The sequence below is a fragment of the Emydura macquarii genome, unplaced genomic scaffold, assembly GCF_026122565.2.
Source record: "Emydura macquarii macquarii isolate MOO-44397 ecotype Brisbane River unplaced genomic scaffold, CSIRO-AGI_Emac_v2 contig_1644, whole genome shotgun sequence".
NCBI classification, from domain to species: Eukaryota; Metazoa; Chordata; order Testudines; family Chelidae; genus Emydura; species Emydura macquarii.
This window is the reverse complement of record NW_027131781.1, coordinates 26870641-26888718: the sequence shown is the minus strand read 5'-3', so window position 1 is coordinate 26888718 and position 18078 is coordinate 26870641. Positions and strand designations below refer to the sequence as shown.

Sequence of the window (18078 nt, the reverse complement as noted above, 5' to 3'; positions counted from 1 at the left end):
GACCAGATTCGCTGATGGCTCCACGTTCAAATCATGTTTCCTTAGACATCAGTGGGTCTGAAAAAAGGCTCATAGATTTAGTAACCTGTCTTTTTTTTAAATGTGTTGAATATATGCTCAGTCTGTAGCACTTGTTTCTGGGGGGTTTTCAGGTTTAGGAGCAGTCGTCTGGTTTCTGGTAGTAGTTTGGTGGGTAGTTTGGGACTTTGCCATGAGTGAGCCCTGGGTCAATCTCATCCTTCTTTGTTGATGGAAAATGTTCATGAGGCCTGGCAAATACTCCCCACTTGACCAGTTCCACTAGCTGGGACAGGATCCATTGGGCTGGGATCCTGAAAGTGTGGAAGGTGAGTTGGGATGGGGTAGGATACCAGCAGGGAGCCAGATCTGCGAGAGCAATGGAGCCAGCTGCAGAGAAGAGCAGTATTTGGGCTAGCTTGTTTTCAGGGGATTGCCTGAGGGCGATGGAGTTGGGGTATTGTGTGGAAGGGGCTGAGGATGAGTATACTTTTCTTCACTGTTCTAAGGTTTATGGGGATCCTCTTTGGCAAGGGCAGGGTCAACATTTCCTCTCTAAATAAAATAGGCTCAGATGGCCAAGACTGTGAGAGAAAACACAGTCTCCTTGAGTGTAAAAGTTACTCTTTAAAACCAAATTTTATTCCATTCAGTCTCTTCTTGTCCACCAGTTTAGAACTCTGCATAGCATTCCATCCAGCTAGATTTGTTTTAAAATAATACAATTAGAAGGGGGCAGGAGCAGAACCTAATGCAAAGAACAGCAGTGAATTTCTGACAGCTGCACAGAGGCTATTGCTACATACAAAATGTAGCAACTGGAGACCAAGAACTGTATTGAAATTTGAACAGCTAAGAGGTCACTGAGATCCATTGGCATGAGGCAGATTTTTAAAGGAATTTAAAAGGACATCTTTTTCCCAATGGAAACAATCGTTAGGGATGAGTGAGGAGCACAGAGGCAGTCAAACCATAGCATGACTAAAATACAGAGTGGTGAGAAACATCTTACAGAAAAGAAACAAGTTCACTTGCGGCCTGTCCCCATTCCCATTGAAGTCCATAGCAAAAATCCCACAGAGCTCAGTGCGTGCAAGACATGGCCCCTGGTGACTCAGAACTGTAGAACTCTCTAAAGAAGTGTGGAAATATTGGAGAACATGGTGCGAAGTGAAAACATCCAGATTCTGGAGATTGGTGAAGGAGCAGAAGTCTTTGATCTAACTAGAGCCACCTGTCAACATATTACAAGCTTGTAGTCATTAACATTCAAGAAGCCCCCTACATATAGAGCAGTGTTTTAGGGGACCCTTTGATAGCAATTATATTAAACCTTAATGACTGAGAAATTCTCTTCACCCCTAAAATAGTTAGAGGAAGTTAAAGTGGGCCCCTAAAATTCTGCCATGAATACTTGGTTTGATACAAGGACACATCTTTATGAAAGGAAAATATTCAAGGCCTGATTCTTCTCTGATTTATGGCAGGCTTACATCAGTGTGAGAGGAGACTCCTCCCCTCTCAGTTGTTGTATACTGTTTCTCAGGTTTAAAGCTGAAAAGTTATATTACTGACAGTTTTTTTCCCATGGTTAATTATTGTTGCTTATTAAAGTCATAATGTGACCATGGGGAGGTTGGTTTAAGACACATCATTACACGCTGCTTTTTGATATCCTATTAGAATCTAAAGTTTATATTCACTTTTTTATTAATGTTAAAAACATTTAGCACTTATGGCTGGACGTGTGAGTTTCCACCAGTTGGGCATTCCTAAATAAACTTATCATTTCCGTTTTTTCCAGTTGAGTTTATACATACAGGCTCTTGCTTTATAGCTCAGCCTGGAAGCCAAGTTGTTGTCCTTGTTTGACTGACCTATTAACTGTAATGTGTTGCAGTTAATAAACAGAAAAGTTTGCAAAATATAAATAAGTAAAATTAATATGGCATGTGCAAATATCAAACCAAATTCTGTTCTTTAGGAAAGTGGTGCAAGTCTCTTGCCATATCTGACACTCACGAAGCAAACTGCACCTTTAAACAACACATGAAACAAGGTAACAAACCCAACACCCCTAATTCTTGATCAGTCACGGTCCCAACTTTCCAGCCCAGTGATACCAACAGAGCGCCAAGGAGGCTAGGTGGCCATGTGCCAGGAGCACGAGCACACGCAGGTGAGCTGCAGGTCAGGTGGTAGAAATCCATGGGCCCCATGGCCACCCTGGGATTGACTTGGGGAGCCCAAGCTGCAGGCGGGGTGTGTGTGTCTGTTTCATGGCACTGCAACTGGCACACTAGGGCCTGCTCACCGCCCTCCGGCAACTTCAGGGAGTGAGCCTGGCACTTCCCAGTAGCACCCAGGAGAGGTGGGGCAATTCTCTCGCAGCCCCCCACCCCAGCCTGGGGAGAGGCGGTGGGTGGGGCAATTCTCTCAGCCCCTCCCACTACAGAGGTGGTGGGCGGGGCAATTCTTTCAACCCCTCCCCCTCCAGCTCGCGGAGAGGCAGGGTGTGGGCGGGAAAAGTCTCTCGGCCCCTCTCCCGGCACGTCTCTCACTCAGGCCAGGCCGGGGTCTGCGGACCCGCCGGCGGAGCTCGAGGCCGGCATGTTCCAGGGCCGCAGCGCCTGGTTTTCGCAGAGCGTCAGCGCGGAGCTCCGCGACTTGTGGGGTGAGGGCGGCCGGCGGCCTCACCCCGCTGCGGGGGGGACGGGACCTGAGGGATCCGACCCGGCTCTCGGGGGCCGTGCGGGCGGGAGTGCTCCGGGGCAGGTGCCCGGTGCCCGCGCAGATTCCTCGTCCCCGGCTGGGCTCCGGCCATCGCCAGGGCTGAGCTGGCGTCTGGCTGCGGTCCCCCACCCGGCTGCCGCGGCGCCGCACGATGACCCGGCCCGGGGCGCCCCGGGCGGAGCCGCCCCTTTCCCCAGAGGCGCCCGGCTCCTCCGCGCGGCGCGTGTGACGGGACGCTGCGGCCCGGCCTTGGGCGAGGGGGCCCCGCTGGCGGCCCAAGCCCCGCACGGGCAGCGGGTGGGGAGTGTCGCCCGCAAAGCTGCCCGAGGGCTGCTCCCCGGTCCCGGCATGGCAGCGTGTTAGGGCGGCTCACACAGAGCCGGAGGCCCGCCCGCGCGGGAGCTCGGGCTGCCTGTGCCTGGCCCTGCGCGCCCCGCTGCTGCCCCCTGAACGCCCACACTGTGGTGCCCTGGGACCGTCCGAGTTCACAGGGACCAGGCTGAGCTGCTCCTTGCACACCCAGCGCCAATGGGTAGGCAAATCAGCCGCGGGGGGGTGGGTCACTTCAGTCTGACACCCAGGCCAGAAAGGATCATTGTCTTCACCTAATGGACCTCCTCCCCCCCCCCCCCCCCCAAAAAAAAAAAAAAAAAAAAAAATCTCCAGAGCACTTCTTTTAGAAAAACATCCCCCACAGCCCTTGGTCAGTTGTCCTGTGGTTAATTACTCTCACTAGAGGTCACATGCTGCCAGTACTAAAACATCTTAGGCATTTCTAAATATTATAAATTAAGAAGAAGAAGAATAAACCTCATTAAGAAAGTGTTTTTTAAGTACATTAGAGACAGAAGACTCCTAACAATGGTACTGATCCAATACATGATGGAAATGGTATAATTATCAATAATGCAGAAAAAGCAGAAGTGTTCAAAAATATCTGTTCTGTATTTGGGAAAAAAAACAGATGATGTAGTCATATCATATGAGAACACTTTTTTCCATTCTGTTAGTATTGGAGGAGGATGTTAAACAACAGCTACTAAGATTAGACATTTTTAAAGAAGCAGATCCAAATATCTTGCATCCAAGTGTTTTAAGAGAGTTGCCTGAGTTGCCACTGGACCCTTAATATTGATTTTTGGTAAGTTTTGGAAGACTGGGGAAGTCCCAGCTTGGAAGAAGGCTGATATACCAATTTTAAAAAAGGGTAAATGGGATGACTTGGGGTAAATATAGACCATAGAAGCAGCTGATACAGGCTTCAATTAATGAAGTAAAAGAGGGTAATATAATTAAAACCAATTAACATATGTTTGTGAAAAATAGATCCTATCAAACTAACTTGATTTTTTTTAATGAGATTACAAGGTTGGTTGAAAAAGATGTTGCTGTACTATGCTTAGACTTCTGTAAGTCATTTGACTTGGTACCATATGACATTTTGATTTAAAAACTATAATGATATAAAATTAACAGGGCACACATTACTGGATTAAAAACTAGCCAAAAGATAGGTCTCAAAATAATATTGTAAACAGGAAATCATAATTGAATGGGTGTTTTTCTAGTGAGGTCCTGTGGGGATCTGTTCTTGTCCCTATGCTATTTAACATTTTTATCAGTGACTAGGAAGAAAACATATCACTGACAAAGTTTTCAGATGACACAGAATGAGGGATTGGTAATTAAGGAAGAAGATAGGTCACTGATATAGAGCAATCTGGATCACTTTGTAAGCAGGCAAACAATGTGTGTTTTAATACAGCTAAATATAAATGTATCCTGTCACAGTTTCAGGGTAACTGCACCTGTATTCCCTGACTCCCCTTTAGATGGGTCTCCAGCCATCACATATCTCTGGGTAGAGTCCCTTGTCCCACTCCCTTCTGACTGAAGATTTTAAAGCTGCACAGCTCACTGTGACATCCCCAGCATGTCAGTCTGTCTAACAGCCAGCATCTGTTTATTTCTCTCAGAGGACGATGAACAGCGTATTGCCAGCGATTACATTTATCACACAGCTCTTTCTAAGCAAGCATCTTTATTCTTAAGGTAAAAAGCATTACAGAGAAAACAAAAATAATAAAAGCTCCTATGTGCATGCCAAAAGCTTATCACCCATCAGTCTTATGGGGTCCTAATAGGCCAAAGTCTTTCCAACCCTTCTGCAAGGGTGGGGCCCCCTGGGACAGAAGATCCTGTCCATTTGCTGGATCAGCTTTTTATACCAAAAGCCCTTTCTTTGTTTAAATATTTGAAAAACACAGTTTGAAGCAGTATTTGTAAACATCCCTGGGGGTGGTACTTCTCTGGAATTGTTTACAGTTCCCAGGATAATCACCCTCCATTGTTTTTCATTCTAGAGGAGCTGTGGTAACTCTCCTCCATGGACTAGAACACAATCATACGAAAACCACTTATAAATGTAATACAGTGGTCCCCAAAGATACTGCATAGGATTGCAATATCTGTCACATACATATCTAGAAACAAAGAATGTATGCCATACTTACAGAATGGGGAACTCTATCCTGGGATGAAGTGACTCTGAAAAAGATTGGGAGGTCATGGTGGATAATCAGCTGAAAGTGAGCTCCCAGTGTGATGCTGTGGCCAGAAGGTCTAATGTGATCTTTGGATGCATAAATAGGGGAATTTTGATTAGTACAGAGGTTCTTTTTCCTCTTTGCACTGTGCAATCACTGCTGGAATACTGTGTCCAGTTCTAGATTCCACAGTTTAAGAAGGATGTTGATAAATCAGAGGAGGTTCAGAGAAGAGCCGAGAGAATGATAAAAGGATTAGAATACATGGTTTATCGTGATAGACTCAAGGAGCTCAATCTATTTAGTTTAACAAAGAGAAAATTAAGGGGTAACTTGATTACAGTCTAAGTACCTCTGTGAGGAACAAATGAAATGACTAAATATTTAATAATTCAATCTAGCAGAGAAAGCTATAATGCGACCCAATGGCCTGAAGTTGAGGCTAGACAGATTCAAAGTGGAAATAAGGTGTATGTTTTTAACAGTGAGGGTATTACCATTGGAGCAACGTGCCAAGGATCATGGTGGATTATTTTGGGGAAGTTCTTTTGGGGTGGATTATTTTGGGGAAGTTCTACGGCCTGTGTTATACAAGAAAGCAAACAATGGTCCCTTCTGGCCTTAATTCATAGATTTCAGTCTCCTGTTTTAAAGAGGGTAGATCAAAGTGCAATATGGAACTTTTAATGCACAACCGCAGAGTCCACGTGGACACTTAGTGTGTGGCAGGCTAGTGCGGCAGCTTGCTGTGATTAAAGTGTTTGTGTGGACAAGCCCAAAGTTAGAGCAGGCTGCTGGCCTACTCCAGAATACAGGGAGTCTGAAAGTCACCTTTCCTTATGCCTTCCATTTCTGCCCTTAGCAGGGCTCATTCAGATTGTGGAGACCTTCAAGGCCTAAGGACCAAGGCATATTTTCCTAACTCATCACTTTCTAACTGCGGCATACCAAAGAATTCATTCAATTTTGGGGAAATTACACACATTGTAACTGCTCTGTTCAATCATTCTCCCTCAACAACAATCTTGCATTCTCTAGTTCACTTCTCCAATGGCTCTCACTGGAACTCATCAGAGTAAAAGGGCCCTGTCAAGTGAAGTTTACAAGAAGGCTGTTTCTGGTGTACTTGGAGATCAGGAGCTTGGTTCAAATACATTTTTAAAATAGTTTGAGAAACCTCCAAAATGCAGTATTTTGAGTTTCCAAGCACCTCAAATGGCCAAACAGTAGAGAAGATAAAGTGTAGTTTGCATTAGGTTGAGTAGGATTGATGCAGGAATAACTGAGTGAAGTTCCCTGGCCTGTGTCATGCAGGAGGTAAGACTAGATGATTATAGTGGTCCCTCTGGCCTTCAGATCTATTAATCTATGACTGGAGGTGACTAGTCAGCTCAAAAGCAGAAGTTCATATTTTGTTCCTTTGAGCTGGAGACACTGGCATCCACAAATATAAAGGCTTTCTGAACATATAGGGGGTAATAATCCTAAACCAAGTGTGCCATATTCTCTCAATGTGCCCATTTTTCTTCAGTGACCGAAGGAGGAGTGATTTCAACTCATCAGGGTGCTGATTACCTGTTTAGCAGTGATGCTTCACATCCTGATACACAGAGGTACATTTTATAGGTTTGACTCTTGTGCTGTTTGGCTCTGTTCTTATCTGTGGGGTGCTTTTGGATATGCACTTATCCTAATCATCCCTCCCCTACTTCTCTGAAAGTGCTTGCAGCTAACCAAATTCTCCTACCTTTTCCTGTTTTTGTTATGGATTATGAAAATTCCCTTACCACAGTTTTGGAATATTGTGCATCCTGCATCTGTTAGAACTCTGAGTATATATATTATATATTTTATACATCTAACCTGTTTGAGTTTTTCAGCTGTACAATTAATTATATACAAAACGTAATGCAAATACAAAAATCATTAACATTAATAATTGTGTTAAATTATCATCTCAATTTTTAAGGGAGGTAACTTAAAAACACAGATGGAATTTTTAAAAGTGCCTAACTCTATTACCATGGAAGTCAATGAGAGTATTACTATTTACCTCAGTTGGGAGCAGTGTTAAGCTAATGCCGAGCACTTCTGAAAATCACAACCACAATAAACAGTAGGTAAGATGTCTGGGACAAAATACATAGTTCTCATAGCAAAACCGCTTTGGGCTTCCCTATACACAAAACTTTAGTACAGTTAAAGTGACACAACTGAAAGGTACTTATACTTATTTTTGTAAGGGAAGGGGAATAAGCTATATCAGTAGAAGGCACTTTTATATTCATAGGAGGGGTTGTACTGGTATAGCTGTTTTCGTTTAAAATATCACACCCCTAATCAAAATAGTTATGCTGGTACAAAATCTATGTGTAGACCAGGCCTTAGTTAATGAAACTTTAAACGCAAAAAGGGAAAATGGTTTAGTTTCCCAAACCAGTATAAAGTCTACAGTTAAATTAAATGTTTTCTGCTGTTATGCTCTCCCAGCTGGTTTTGTAGCAGTTAACTAACAACCTCAAATCCCAGAATGTTGCTGACTTCATCACTGTGACTACAGCACAAATAAGGAAATCATGAAAACAAGAAATATGAAAATTCAGTCTTTATAAGCAAGGTGGGAGAAATAAAATCAATACTTGCCAAATGGAAAAGGGCCAAATTGCTTGGGAAAGAAATTTTATTTTCAGTCTTTTAAGTTATTACAAACAAAGGAAAGGAAATACAGAAAACAAAAGAGGGTTTGACAGTGGGGGATTTTTTAAAAGGAGAGCTGCAAAGCTTAAAATGAAGAAAAGACTGCATAAGCTCCTCAATCATGACGTGAATATTTATATATATTAAATGTCAACTAAATACATTTTACAGATGACACACTAAGGGAATTGTCAATGTTCTATTAACTTTAGTTGTATGCATCAAGTTCTCCTATTAGTCAGGATAACAGGGGAATTCAACATGTTATTACCTAAAAACTTTCCATTTTCTGTTTAGCTCTTATGACATCCAACCCTTCAGTTCTGAAGTGACACCCCATTAGGTTCTATGATGACACTACTTCCATCACAGAAATCCTTGGAGCATGGTGCTGGCCAACAGGTCACCAAACATTAAGTTCACGTTTTTTTCTGTACTTTGTGGCTGTGACACAATTTAAAGATATTCATTTCTATTCAAAGGGCTTGGACCATTTCTTTAACTGTTTGCACAACCATGTCATTTAATATATAAAAATACATATTTACCTGATCTCTGAGGCTCTGCCTCCTTGCTTCAGTGTGATGGGGAGGCTGATGTGACACGATGTTGGGATCTGGGTCTGCAGTTTTGGTAGAGTCCCATATCTAGGAAATAATAATGAGTATTTAGGTGGTAACGTGCAGAATTATGCTCCTCTTACTCTGTGTTTTGGAGAAGTCAGGTCATAATGCTAAAGTTAATAGTTGTTGTTGGAATTACTATTTATGATCGGGCACCACCAGACATCAGTTTAAAGATAAATTCCTGTATTAAATCCAAAGGCCAAATGGCATCTATACAGTTGCTTTAAAGATGTCTAAAAAGTCTAGGATAATAAGCAGTTTACTACATCCGATACAGTAACACATATCCATAAGCATATGATCAATTTTACTCACAGATGGACTAGACAGGAGAATAGTCCTCTCATCCTGGTTTGCCCCAGCAAGATTGGAGAGGATCTGATAAAGAACCTTCAGATTCATGTCTCTCTTTATACTGTTCAGCTAACTTGCTAGCTTTAGTGAAAACCAGGTTTAAGGCAGTTTATCCTTACTATTTTCCTTCCTCCAAGGCCTTCCCTTCTTACCTTGCCCCCCTGCTCCTCACTTACCAGTAGAATGGTGGAGCAGTTTATGATTGTTTTTTCTGAGACAGTTTTTCTTTGTCTTGTTACTACAGCCCTTTATTTTATTAGTTGCTCTTTGAACTGTGCACCCTTCCCACACTATATTCTGCTCTTATAACTCACCATTCTCACAGCCATCTTTTTCTTGCTGATTGGGGCCTTTTTCTTACTAGCCACATACCATAAAGCAAATTATCATTTTCTTAACCAAACTCAAGCTAACTTTAATTCTTCAATTTTGTAACTATCCCCACACCTTTGCAGGCATTTATCTGTCAAGTTATGAGGCTAAGGATTTCATGATTTTGCCATAGCAGCTGATAATACTGTAACCCTCTAACAGAGCCATTGGTCTGGCACAGTTATTTGCCGTTCTGCTTTAATCTGCTGTCACAGGAAAAATGCACAGCCCTGAAGTCAGGACTTGACAGATAGTGAAAGAGAAAATGCTTTTCAGATAATTTGTTTCAAAATAAAAATGCATTGGTAATTTGTAACTGAAATTACATGCACTGTATATTTAAATAATTATTTTGGATCTCAAACGTGCTCTATATCTTTTGTGAAAGCTTTATTAACCTTTTTATTAACTTTTGAAAGATTAATATTTACAGCAATTGAAACAATTTTAAAGTAGGTCATTTCATGACAATATTCTTATTCTTATTTATTAGTTGTGCCTAGCAGCCCAGTCACAGACCAGGATCCCATTGTGCTAGGCACTGTACAAACACAGAACAAAAAGACAGACTGTGCACTAAAGAGCTTATAATCACTTTACATGCATGCACTGGAAGTTGTGCTTTGTCCAACCTTATTGGTCATTCAAATCATTATGATTTGTTTTTTTCACATTTACTTTTATAAATTGTTTTTCTGTTTTTTCTTCTAGGATACACCAGAGCCTAGATTATATAGAAGGTAAAGCTACAGTTTTTCATTCCTGTTATCTCTCTGCAAAGGCAAGTGCCAGCCCTGAAATGAAACAGACGGTGGCTTTGGGTCACTTCCTCCTTCCTCCTGCCTGTGTGCAAGAAGGTTAGAAAAAGTATAGAGCATTTACCGTATAGTTTACTCATTGTTTTAAAAACAGAGACTGTTGGTGATGTTGAACATACATGGTCAAATTACAGTACTGGGTACTGGGGGAGATGAAACACAGGGAGTGTCCCAGGACAGGAGGCATTCGCAATTCTGCAGTGCAAGTAGATCAGAACCTATTGCTGCTGGTGGTGCTTATCCCTCTACTAGGTACAAGTCTGGGTTGGCAGAGTGAATGAGATCTTGCCCATGGAGGAGCAGATGCTAGCCCTGTTTAACAGCTGTAGCAAATGCTGCTTCTCTGTGAGCTGCCCCCAGCCATTACACAGTATTGCTTTGCTAACACGTTTGGCTGTTTATTACCTAGCAAATGGGTAGATTGGAGTGGCCTATGAGTTTGTGATCTTGCAGTTTTGAGTATCTTGAGAGTGATGATGTGGGACCGGGCAAAAATCTCTTCTCTTCCTTTTTTTCCCCCTTCCTCTCTCCCCATTTTTACCCCCATCCTGCTACTCTCCACAAACCTGATAGGCTGAATGGAGTTCCACCCCAAAACAAGGACACAGAATTAACTGACCACTGGGAGTCCAAAAGATTAAAAACAGGAAGAATATGGATGGCATATTGTATATCAAAATTAGGAATTAATACATCTAAAATAATATCTGATTTTGTAGCTGTCATGACAGCTGAAGTTGTGGCAATAATACTAGTGTTAAACTGGACCTGGGGTGTGCACCCAGCACCGACGGTTATTTTTTTGGACTCAATATCAAGCCTCATGGCAATAAAAAAGGATGTCTCCATATATAGAAGTGATTTAATCAATTAAATTATATTTCTAATAACAGAGTTAGCACAGATGAGGATACATGTAGCATTAGTCCGGATCCCAGTGCATATCAGGATAACAGAACAAAATGGCAGACAAAGCAGCTGAAAGTGGTGTAAGAAATGGAAGAATTGACATAGAAATACCCTTGGGTGAACAGAAATTGAAAAGCATAGTACAGAAAATCTTTGACGAGGAATGGCAACACATTTGGATCACTGAAAAAAGAGGAAGATGATTTTTTGAATTGTGCCCTGGACTTGAGGATAATTATGTACTTCAGGGCCCGGATAGAAAAAAAACCAAAGTGATTTTGTTTAGAATACTACTGGCTGTTGTGGTTTAAACAAAACTCTTTTGAATAAATAAACACAAAGATGGACTGTGTGTGTGCTATAAGGTGGAAGAAACAAATTTATTACCTTATATGGGTGTATAAGGGTTTTGATAAAGAAAGGGAAAAGCTTTCTGAAGAATTTAAACAGCTTAAGGTAACAAAAGTTACATTACATTATTTAGTAAAATTATTGGGGAAATGGAGTGGTATTAGAAAGGCATTGTTACATTACATGAAAAAGACAGGGTAGAAGGGGAGAATATAAAGCCCTATAGGTATTTAGGAATTATAGTTGATGGTGGCTATGGACTATCCAGTCAAGTCTGCTTTGCATGAAAAAGAAAAAAGACAAGACCCCCCCGGGAGGGTTTGAGTGAATGAGGGGATGGGAGACCAACCTGGAATGATTCAGAGAGGAAATAGAGGAAGAAGCAGGAACCCTGAACTATGGGAGAAAGGGAGCTGTTTGGAGGGGAGCCAGCTGCTTGCAAAAGGGGACTCTTATAAGCACTCTGGAACAGAGCAGAACAGCTGAGCCCACGCAACAGGACCCATTTTGAGCTTCACACTGCACACCAACCTCCGAGAGCATGGATAATTTAGACTGATCAAAGGAGGGACAGATTGCATTGGTCTGGGGCAGAAAGTCTGTGCGTGTCTAGCCAAGTGTGGAGAGGCCTGTTTTGCTGTATGCTGTGCTGGGGGCAAGGGATTCTGTGTAACCCCTACTACAGATCCTACCTAGGTATTAATCAGTGGTCACTACAGTTTTGTTTCCCCCTTGGTTAAAGGTCACCCCTGCTAGGTGACTGATTTTTGCTGGACAGATACCACTGTATAATACTTTTGACATTAATTTATTTTTATTCACTACAGAAATTAGAAGAAAACTTGGTAGTTTTATATGGGAGCATATGAATGATTCCCTGATGGAACAGGTAAGATTGTACTAAATGCACAACAGGGGTGAAATCCTGACCCATTGAAATCAATGGCAAAACTTTGACTGCAGTGGCGGCAGGATTTCATCCTAGGGCTTTAAGTTGAACAGTGGATCAATTTTTTTTGATAACTGAATTGTGATAATCAAGATGTCTACTACTGCCTTTAGTGTATTGTATATCCCCCTTCCACTGCATGGTGTCCAGGGGAGCAAACTCACAGAACTTGCAGAAAATGGATTTGGAGAGGGAGCATGCAAAAGGGATTTCACCGTCACTACCACAAAGAAATGTCCATCTCCTTAACAATAATGAAATGGATTGAGAAAAGCCAACAATGATATAAATGCACTCAACCCCCAGAAGCAGGTTACAAAGGTTTTGCACTTTCTCTGGGTTACTGCTGGCTGGGTTAGGTGGCTTAATGGCAGCCCTTTGTACTACCTATGCCAGAAACTTGGGTTCAGATCTCTTGCTCTGCAGGCAAACTACAGCTATGCAAGAGTCTTCTCCTGCCAGAGACCAAGGTTTCTAGACACCATGATCAACACAAGCTGCCTTATATTGCACAGTTTGGTTTTAGTATTAAAATCCTAAGTAGTAAATGCTCAGCCCAGCTGAAGCACCTTTCACTTGCGGCTGAGATGAAGGGGACTGGACTTGCTAACTGTCCCAAAGTCAATTCTAGATAGGATGTAGGGGCTGTAGATGGCATTTACAGTAAAGGAATTGCACAGCTGTGTGATTATTTCCTTCTTGAGATGACTCCTAATCCACTTTGCAGAGCAAGGTAAGACTGTTTTGTTCCCACTTTAATGTTGGTGTATATGTGATTTAAAAAAAAAAAAATGTTTTGTGTGTGTACACACTGGGGCATATTGCCCTTGTGTAATATTGTTTGTTTGATAATATCTATCATGAAGTGTCAAAAATTGAAAATGATAGTTACTAGAGGGACTTTGCTTTGCTTCCTTATCAAGTTGCAGCAAGTCAGATGGTGCTGTAGGCATAATTTTAATCAAAGTATATGTTGACATCTACAGCTTGATGAACCAACATCAGTTGAAATAAAGAGTAGCATAAAAGAGGATGAACAAAGCATAAAGGGCAAAAAAGACCTGGATGGAAGGTATTTTCTTTATTTCCATGTTAGGATTGTATATGTCCTGATGTTTAGGCACATGAGCGTATAACATATCGATTGATGACTCTGAATCCTAATGATTACAATGTAAATGTCAGCAATCATTATTTTGCTGTTGAGAAACATCAAACTAATATGTTTCTCCCAGGATCCCAAACTGCATTCCACTTCATCCCAACTGTGTCCTGCCCAGCTGCCAAACCCTTCAACTTCCTCTCCTGTCAGCTTCTGCACTGTGGTTATATGTTCAATACAAAAATCTGCAGCGCAATGAAATTTGAAGATGCAAGGCCAGACTAAAATAAAATAAATGTGATATCAAAATAAATAAGCCAGTGGCTTCTGTACATATTGTATTATTTATTTCCATATTTAATTCAATAAAAACCTTCATTTGTGAATTTATCAGAGGTTGCTGCAGAATTTCCATCTTGGCACACTAGACTTCTTCAGAAATGAGGAGATCTTGCTGTGGAACTTAGGTCCTTAGCTTTGACTATAGATTGGCAGGGAAGGGAAAATTTGAAATTCCTATGAATAGCTGAATCCAGTGACACAGCCATTCCTGAAAGAAAGCTTTAAAAAGCATATGGAACAAGGAAAAATAACACGTTTTTTCTCTATAGCAGTAAAGAAAAAAGAGGATCAGAAACGCCAGTGGGAGGGAAACTTGATTACTGTGTACTTCAGGATTACCCAGTGAACAACATGGTGACAGGTAATGATTAACATAGGTGGACTTTCTGCCAAATGGATCAAATGTATACAATGTTATGGGTGATACTGATGAGGATTGGCTTACTCTATGCCATGTTCATGCTTGATTTCTTTATAATGCAGATGAAAAATCATGCAGTGTGTCTTTTCTGTATAAATTCTATATAATCAATATTCATGCAATTCTGTGTTTATTCTTAAAAAGTTCACATGATGGGAAGAAAATCTCACTAACAGTTTGGTTCAGCCAAGGGTATAGTTTTCACTGAAATTGATCTGATATGATTTGTTTTTGGTGAGTCTATGTTGACCCCTATTTATCACTTTAATTTCTCTAGGTGTTTGCAAGTATCAAAAGTGGTGCTGTATTAACTGTTCTAGAAATTTATCAGATATTGCATCAAAGTTAAAATTACTGGTTAGTAACTCCCTGGATCTGCCTTTTCCCCTCCTAAAAACAGGTGCTGTATTTGCCCTTTTCTGACCCTTTAGGAGCTCACCTATACTTTTGATACTTCATCTAGTTCCATGAGCACTTTAGGGTGTGTGTCACTAGACTCTGGAGATAAGAAAAAATTCACAGTATGTAGGTATCCTTCTAGAAGCTGCCTTATGGTTGCCCCTTTTCTTAGTTGATCATTATCAGAGGTCCCTGAATCTGGTAAGTGGACTATCGGGTCTATTACAATATTTTTCATGTGTTAATTATTTTCAGTATAATTCACCTTCTGTAAAATTCACCCCTATGCAGAGGACCAACTCAGTGGGCAACAAATTCTATTTTGAAGGCTTAAGATGAACTAAAGTGGTACATAGGCTTGGTCCTGGCTTTTCTGCAAAGAAATGAATTTGTCCTAGTAGACAAGTTCATTCCCTTACTGCACTAAGCCTACGTCTACAGTACTTAACAATTTGGACTATGGGATGTGAATAGCAGTGCATACCAGTGTCTCTCCTGTGTGGATGCAAACTAAAAGGTTCCTAACTCTCAATAATATAGTCTTCTTCAAACAGCACTACATTAATGCTTAGAAACCCTTTAGTGTGCACCCAAGGGGGTAGACAGGATTGTCCAAGTACATCACACTCAGTATAAAAGTTCTTTCTCTCCAGTTTGCACCAATGAAAAAGCCTTTCTTTAACTTGTGTGCACACTATTAATGATTTAATAACATTTGCAGCCCTGTGCTCGCTTTTCATGGGGATATGACAGCAGAGCTTCAGGAGCTGCATATTTCCTAACAAAGTGCTCCTCTCTGCAGTACATTAGATAATGTTTGATGTGATCTAACTGAAAACTGTGATAAAGTACCAGGTATTTATGTATTTGTGATACTGTGTCTGTGATTCTCCTCCGCCACATCTCAACGGCGTTTCTAATTTTGTGGATATTCATTCCACACTCCAGAAAGTCCAATAAAAAAGACTAACCCAGGTGCTATAGGTTCTGTGGTGTTTATATAAGCATATAACATTTTCACTTTGCAGGTTATGTCTCTTCTAGTGATATGAAGAAATACCTTGGAGAACTACATGACTTCATTCCTGGCACTTCAGGTTACTCGGTGTATTGTATTAAAAATGAAATCGACATTTTCTCCGATGTGAAAAATAAATTGAAAAGAAAACTATGACATTTAAATTGTTCATATCAAAAACTTGACTTGGCTGTGCTAAAGCATTGATAAATATACATATGCCCATTCTATTTAATAACATCCCATCTTTAGCATCATACAGGTCTGCATTCTCTCTCTTTGTGCTGGTTGATGGTTACTTTAAATAGCATTGTCATGGTACTTAAAGGTATTTTTAGTTCAGTGATTGGAGGACTGAATTCTGAGTTGAATTTCTTTGTATTATTTTTGGCCCAGGCTAGCTTATTATACAACTGGGTGTGCCTTGTAATTTATTGGATACTCATATTTTACCAACTGGTTACGTTTGCTGTAAACAGTTTCAGCTACTTACAATGTATTTCATATTAAAATTAAACATAAGCTTTCGTCAAATAATTGCAAGTTGTTTGCAATTTCTAGGGTTTAATTTGATTTCAATATGACTTTTTGAGCAGATATTTTATTCTCACATGCTGCATGCAAAACACTCTTCCGGGTGATTCTGACTTAATAAAAGTATAATTAGGCAGGCCAAAAAAGGAATTTGAAAAGCAACTAGCAAAAGACTCAGAAACTAACAGCAAAAAAATTTGTAAGTACATCAGAAACAGGAAACCTGCCAAACAATCAGTGGGGTCACAGGACCATCAAGGTGCTAACATATTCAAGGGAGAGAAGCTAAATAAATTCTTTGCATTGGTCTTCACTGCAGAGGATGAGGGAGATTCTTACACGTGAGCCATTCTTTTTAGGTGACAAATCTGAGGAACTGTCCCAGACTGAGGTGTCAGTAGAGGTGATTTTGGAACAAATTGATAAATTAAACAGTAATTCACCAGGACCAGATGGTATTCATCCATGAGTTCTGAAGGAATCAAACATAAAATTGCAGAACTACTAACTATGGCATGTAACCTATCATTTAAATTAGCTTCTGTACCAGATGACTGGAGGATAGCTAATGTGATGCTTTAAAAAAAGGCTCCAGAGGCTATCCTGGTGATTACAGGCCGGGAAGCCTAACTTCCCTCAAATTGGTTGAAACTTCAGTAAAGATCAGAATTATCACACACATAGATTAACATGATTTGTTGGGTAGAGACAACACAGCTTTTGTAAAGGGAAATCCTGCTTCACCAATCTCTTAGAATTATTTGGGGGGGTCAACAAACGTGGACAAGGATGATCCAGTGGATATAGTGTATTTGGACTTTCAGAAATCTTTTGACAAAGTCCCTCACCAAAGGCTCTTAAGCCAAGTAAGGAGTCATGGGATAAGAGGGAAGGTCCTCTCATGGATCAGTAACTGGTTAAAAGACAGGCAACAAAGGATAGGAATAAATGGTCAGTTTTCAGAATGGAGAGAGGCAAATAGTGCCCCCAGGGATGTGTACTGGGACCAGTGCTGTTGAACATATTCATAAATGATCTGGAAAAAGGGGTAAACAATCAGGTGGCAAAATTTGCACATTATACAAAACTAATCAAGATAGTTAAGTCCAAACAGACTGTGAAGAGTTACAAAGGGATCTCACAAAACAGTGTTGATAAATGCAAAGTAATGCACGTTGGAAAACAATACCAACTGGACATACAAAATGATGGGGTCTAAATTAGCTCTTACCACTAAAGAAAGATCTTGGAGTCATTGTGGACAGTTCTCTGAAAACTTCCACTCTGTCTGCTGTGGCAGTCAAAAAAAGATATCCGAATGTTAGGAGCCATTAGGAAAGGGATAAATAAGATAGTAAATGTCATAATGCCACTGTATAAATTGATGGTACGCCCACACCTTGAATACTGTGTGTAGGTCTGGTCATCCCATCTCAAAAATGAAATATTGGAAAAGGTAAAAAGAAGGGCAACAAAAATGATGAATGGTATGGAATAGCTTTCATGTGAGGACAGAGTAAAAACACGGACTGTTCAGCTTTGAAAGGAGATGACTAAGGGGAGATATGATCGAGGTCTATTAAATCATGAATGGTGTGGAGAAAGTGAATAAAGAAATGTTGTGTACCCCTTCACATAGCACAGGAACCATGGGGTCATGCAATGAAATTAATAAGAAGCAGGTTTCAAAGAAACATAAGAAAGTACTTTCACACCACGCACATTCAGCCTAGACAGCTCATTGCCAGAGTATAAATGGGTTAAAAAAAGAAGTTTCTGGAGGATAGATCCATCAATGACTATTAGCCAAGATGGTCAGGTAAGCAATCCCAAGCTCCGGTTAACCCCTGACTGCCAGCTACTGGGACTGGACAACAGGATGATTCACT

General features: G+C 40.9%; 1 protein-coding gene across 2 annotated transcripts; it reads left to right on the top strand.

Moving 5' to 3' along the window:
- Nucleotides 1-2524: 2524 nt before the first annotated feature.
- Nucleotides 2525-16192, top strand: TERB2 (telomere repeat binding bouquet formation protein 2). Of its 2 annotated transcripts, none has more exons than XM_067556144.1 (7): nucleotides 2525-2692; nucleotides 6829-6910; nucleotides 10058-10203; nucleotides 12252-12313; nucleotides 13360-13445; nucleotides 14090-14178; nucleotides 15666-16192. In XM_067556144.1, the coding sequence occupies exons 1-7, from the start codon at nucleotides 2629-2631 to the stop codon at nucleotides 15809-15811; spliced, it is 675 nt and encodes a 224-aa protein (XP_067412245.1). In that variant the 5' UTR covers nucleotides 2525-2628; the 3' UTR covers nucleotides 15812-16192. The 2 variants fall into 2 exon arrangements, with proteins under 2 accessions (XP_067412245.1, XP_067412244.1); XM_067556143.1 differs by having other exon boundaries at nucleotides 14087-14178.
- Nucleotides 16193-18078: the final 1886 nt, after the last annotated feature.

Coding starts and splice junctions, on each gene's coding strand:
- TERB2 (XM_067556143.1), top strand. CDS start 2,629: ATGTTCCAGGGCCGCAGCGCCTGGTTTTCGCAGAGCGTCAGCGCGGAG. Junction 12,314..13,359: donor ATGATTCCCTGATGGAACAG/GTAAGATTGTAC, acceptor TGACATCTACAG/CTTGATGAACCAACATCAGT. Junction 13,446..14,086: donor AAAAAAGACCTGGATGGAAG/GTATTTTCTTTA, acceptor TTTTCTCTATAG/CAGTAAAGAAAAAAGAGGAT.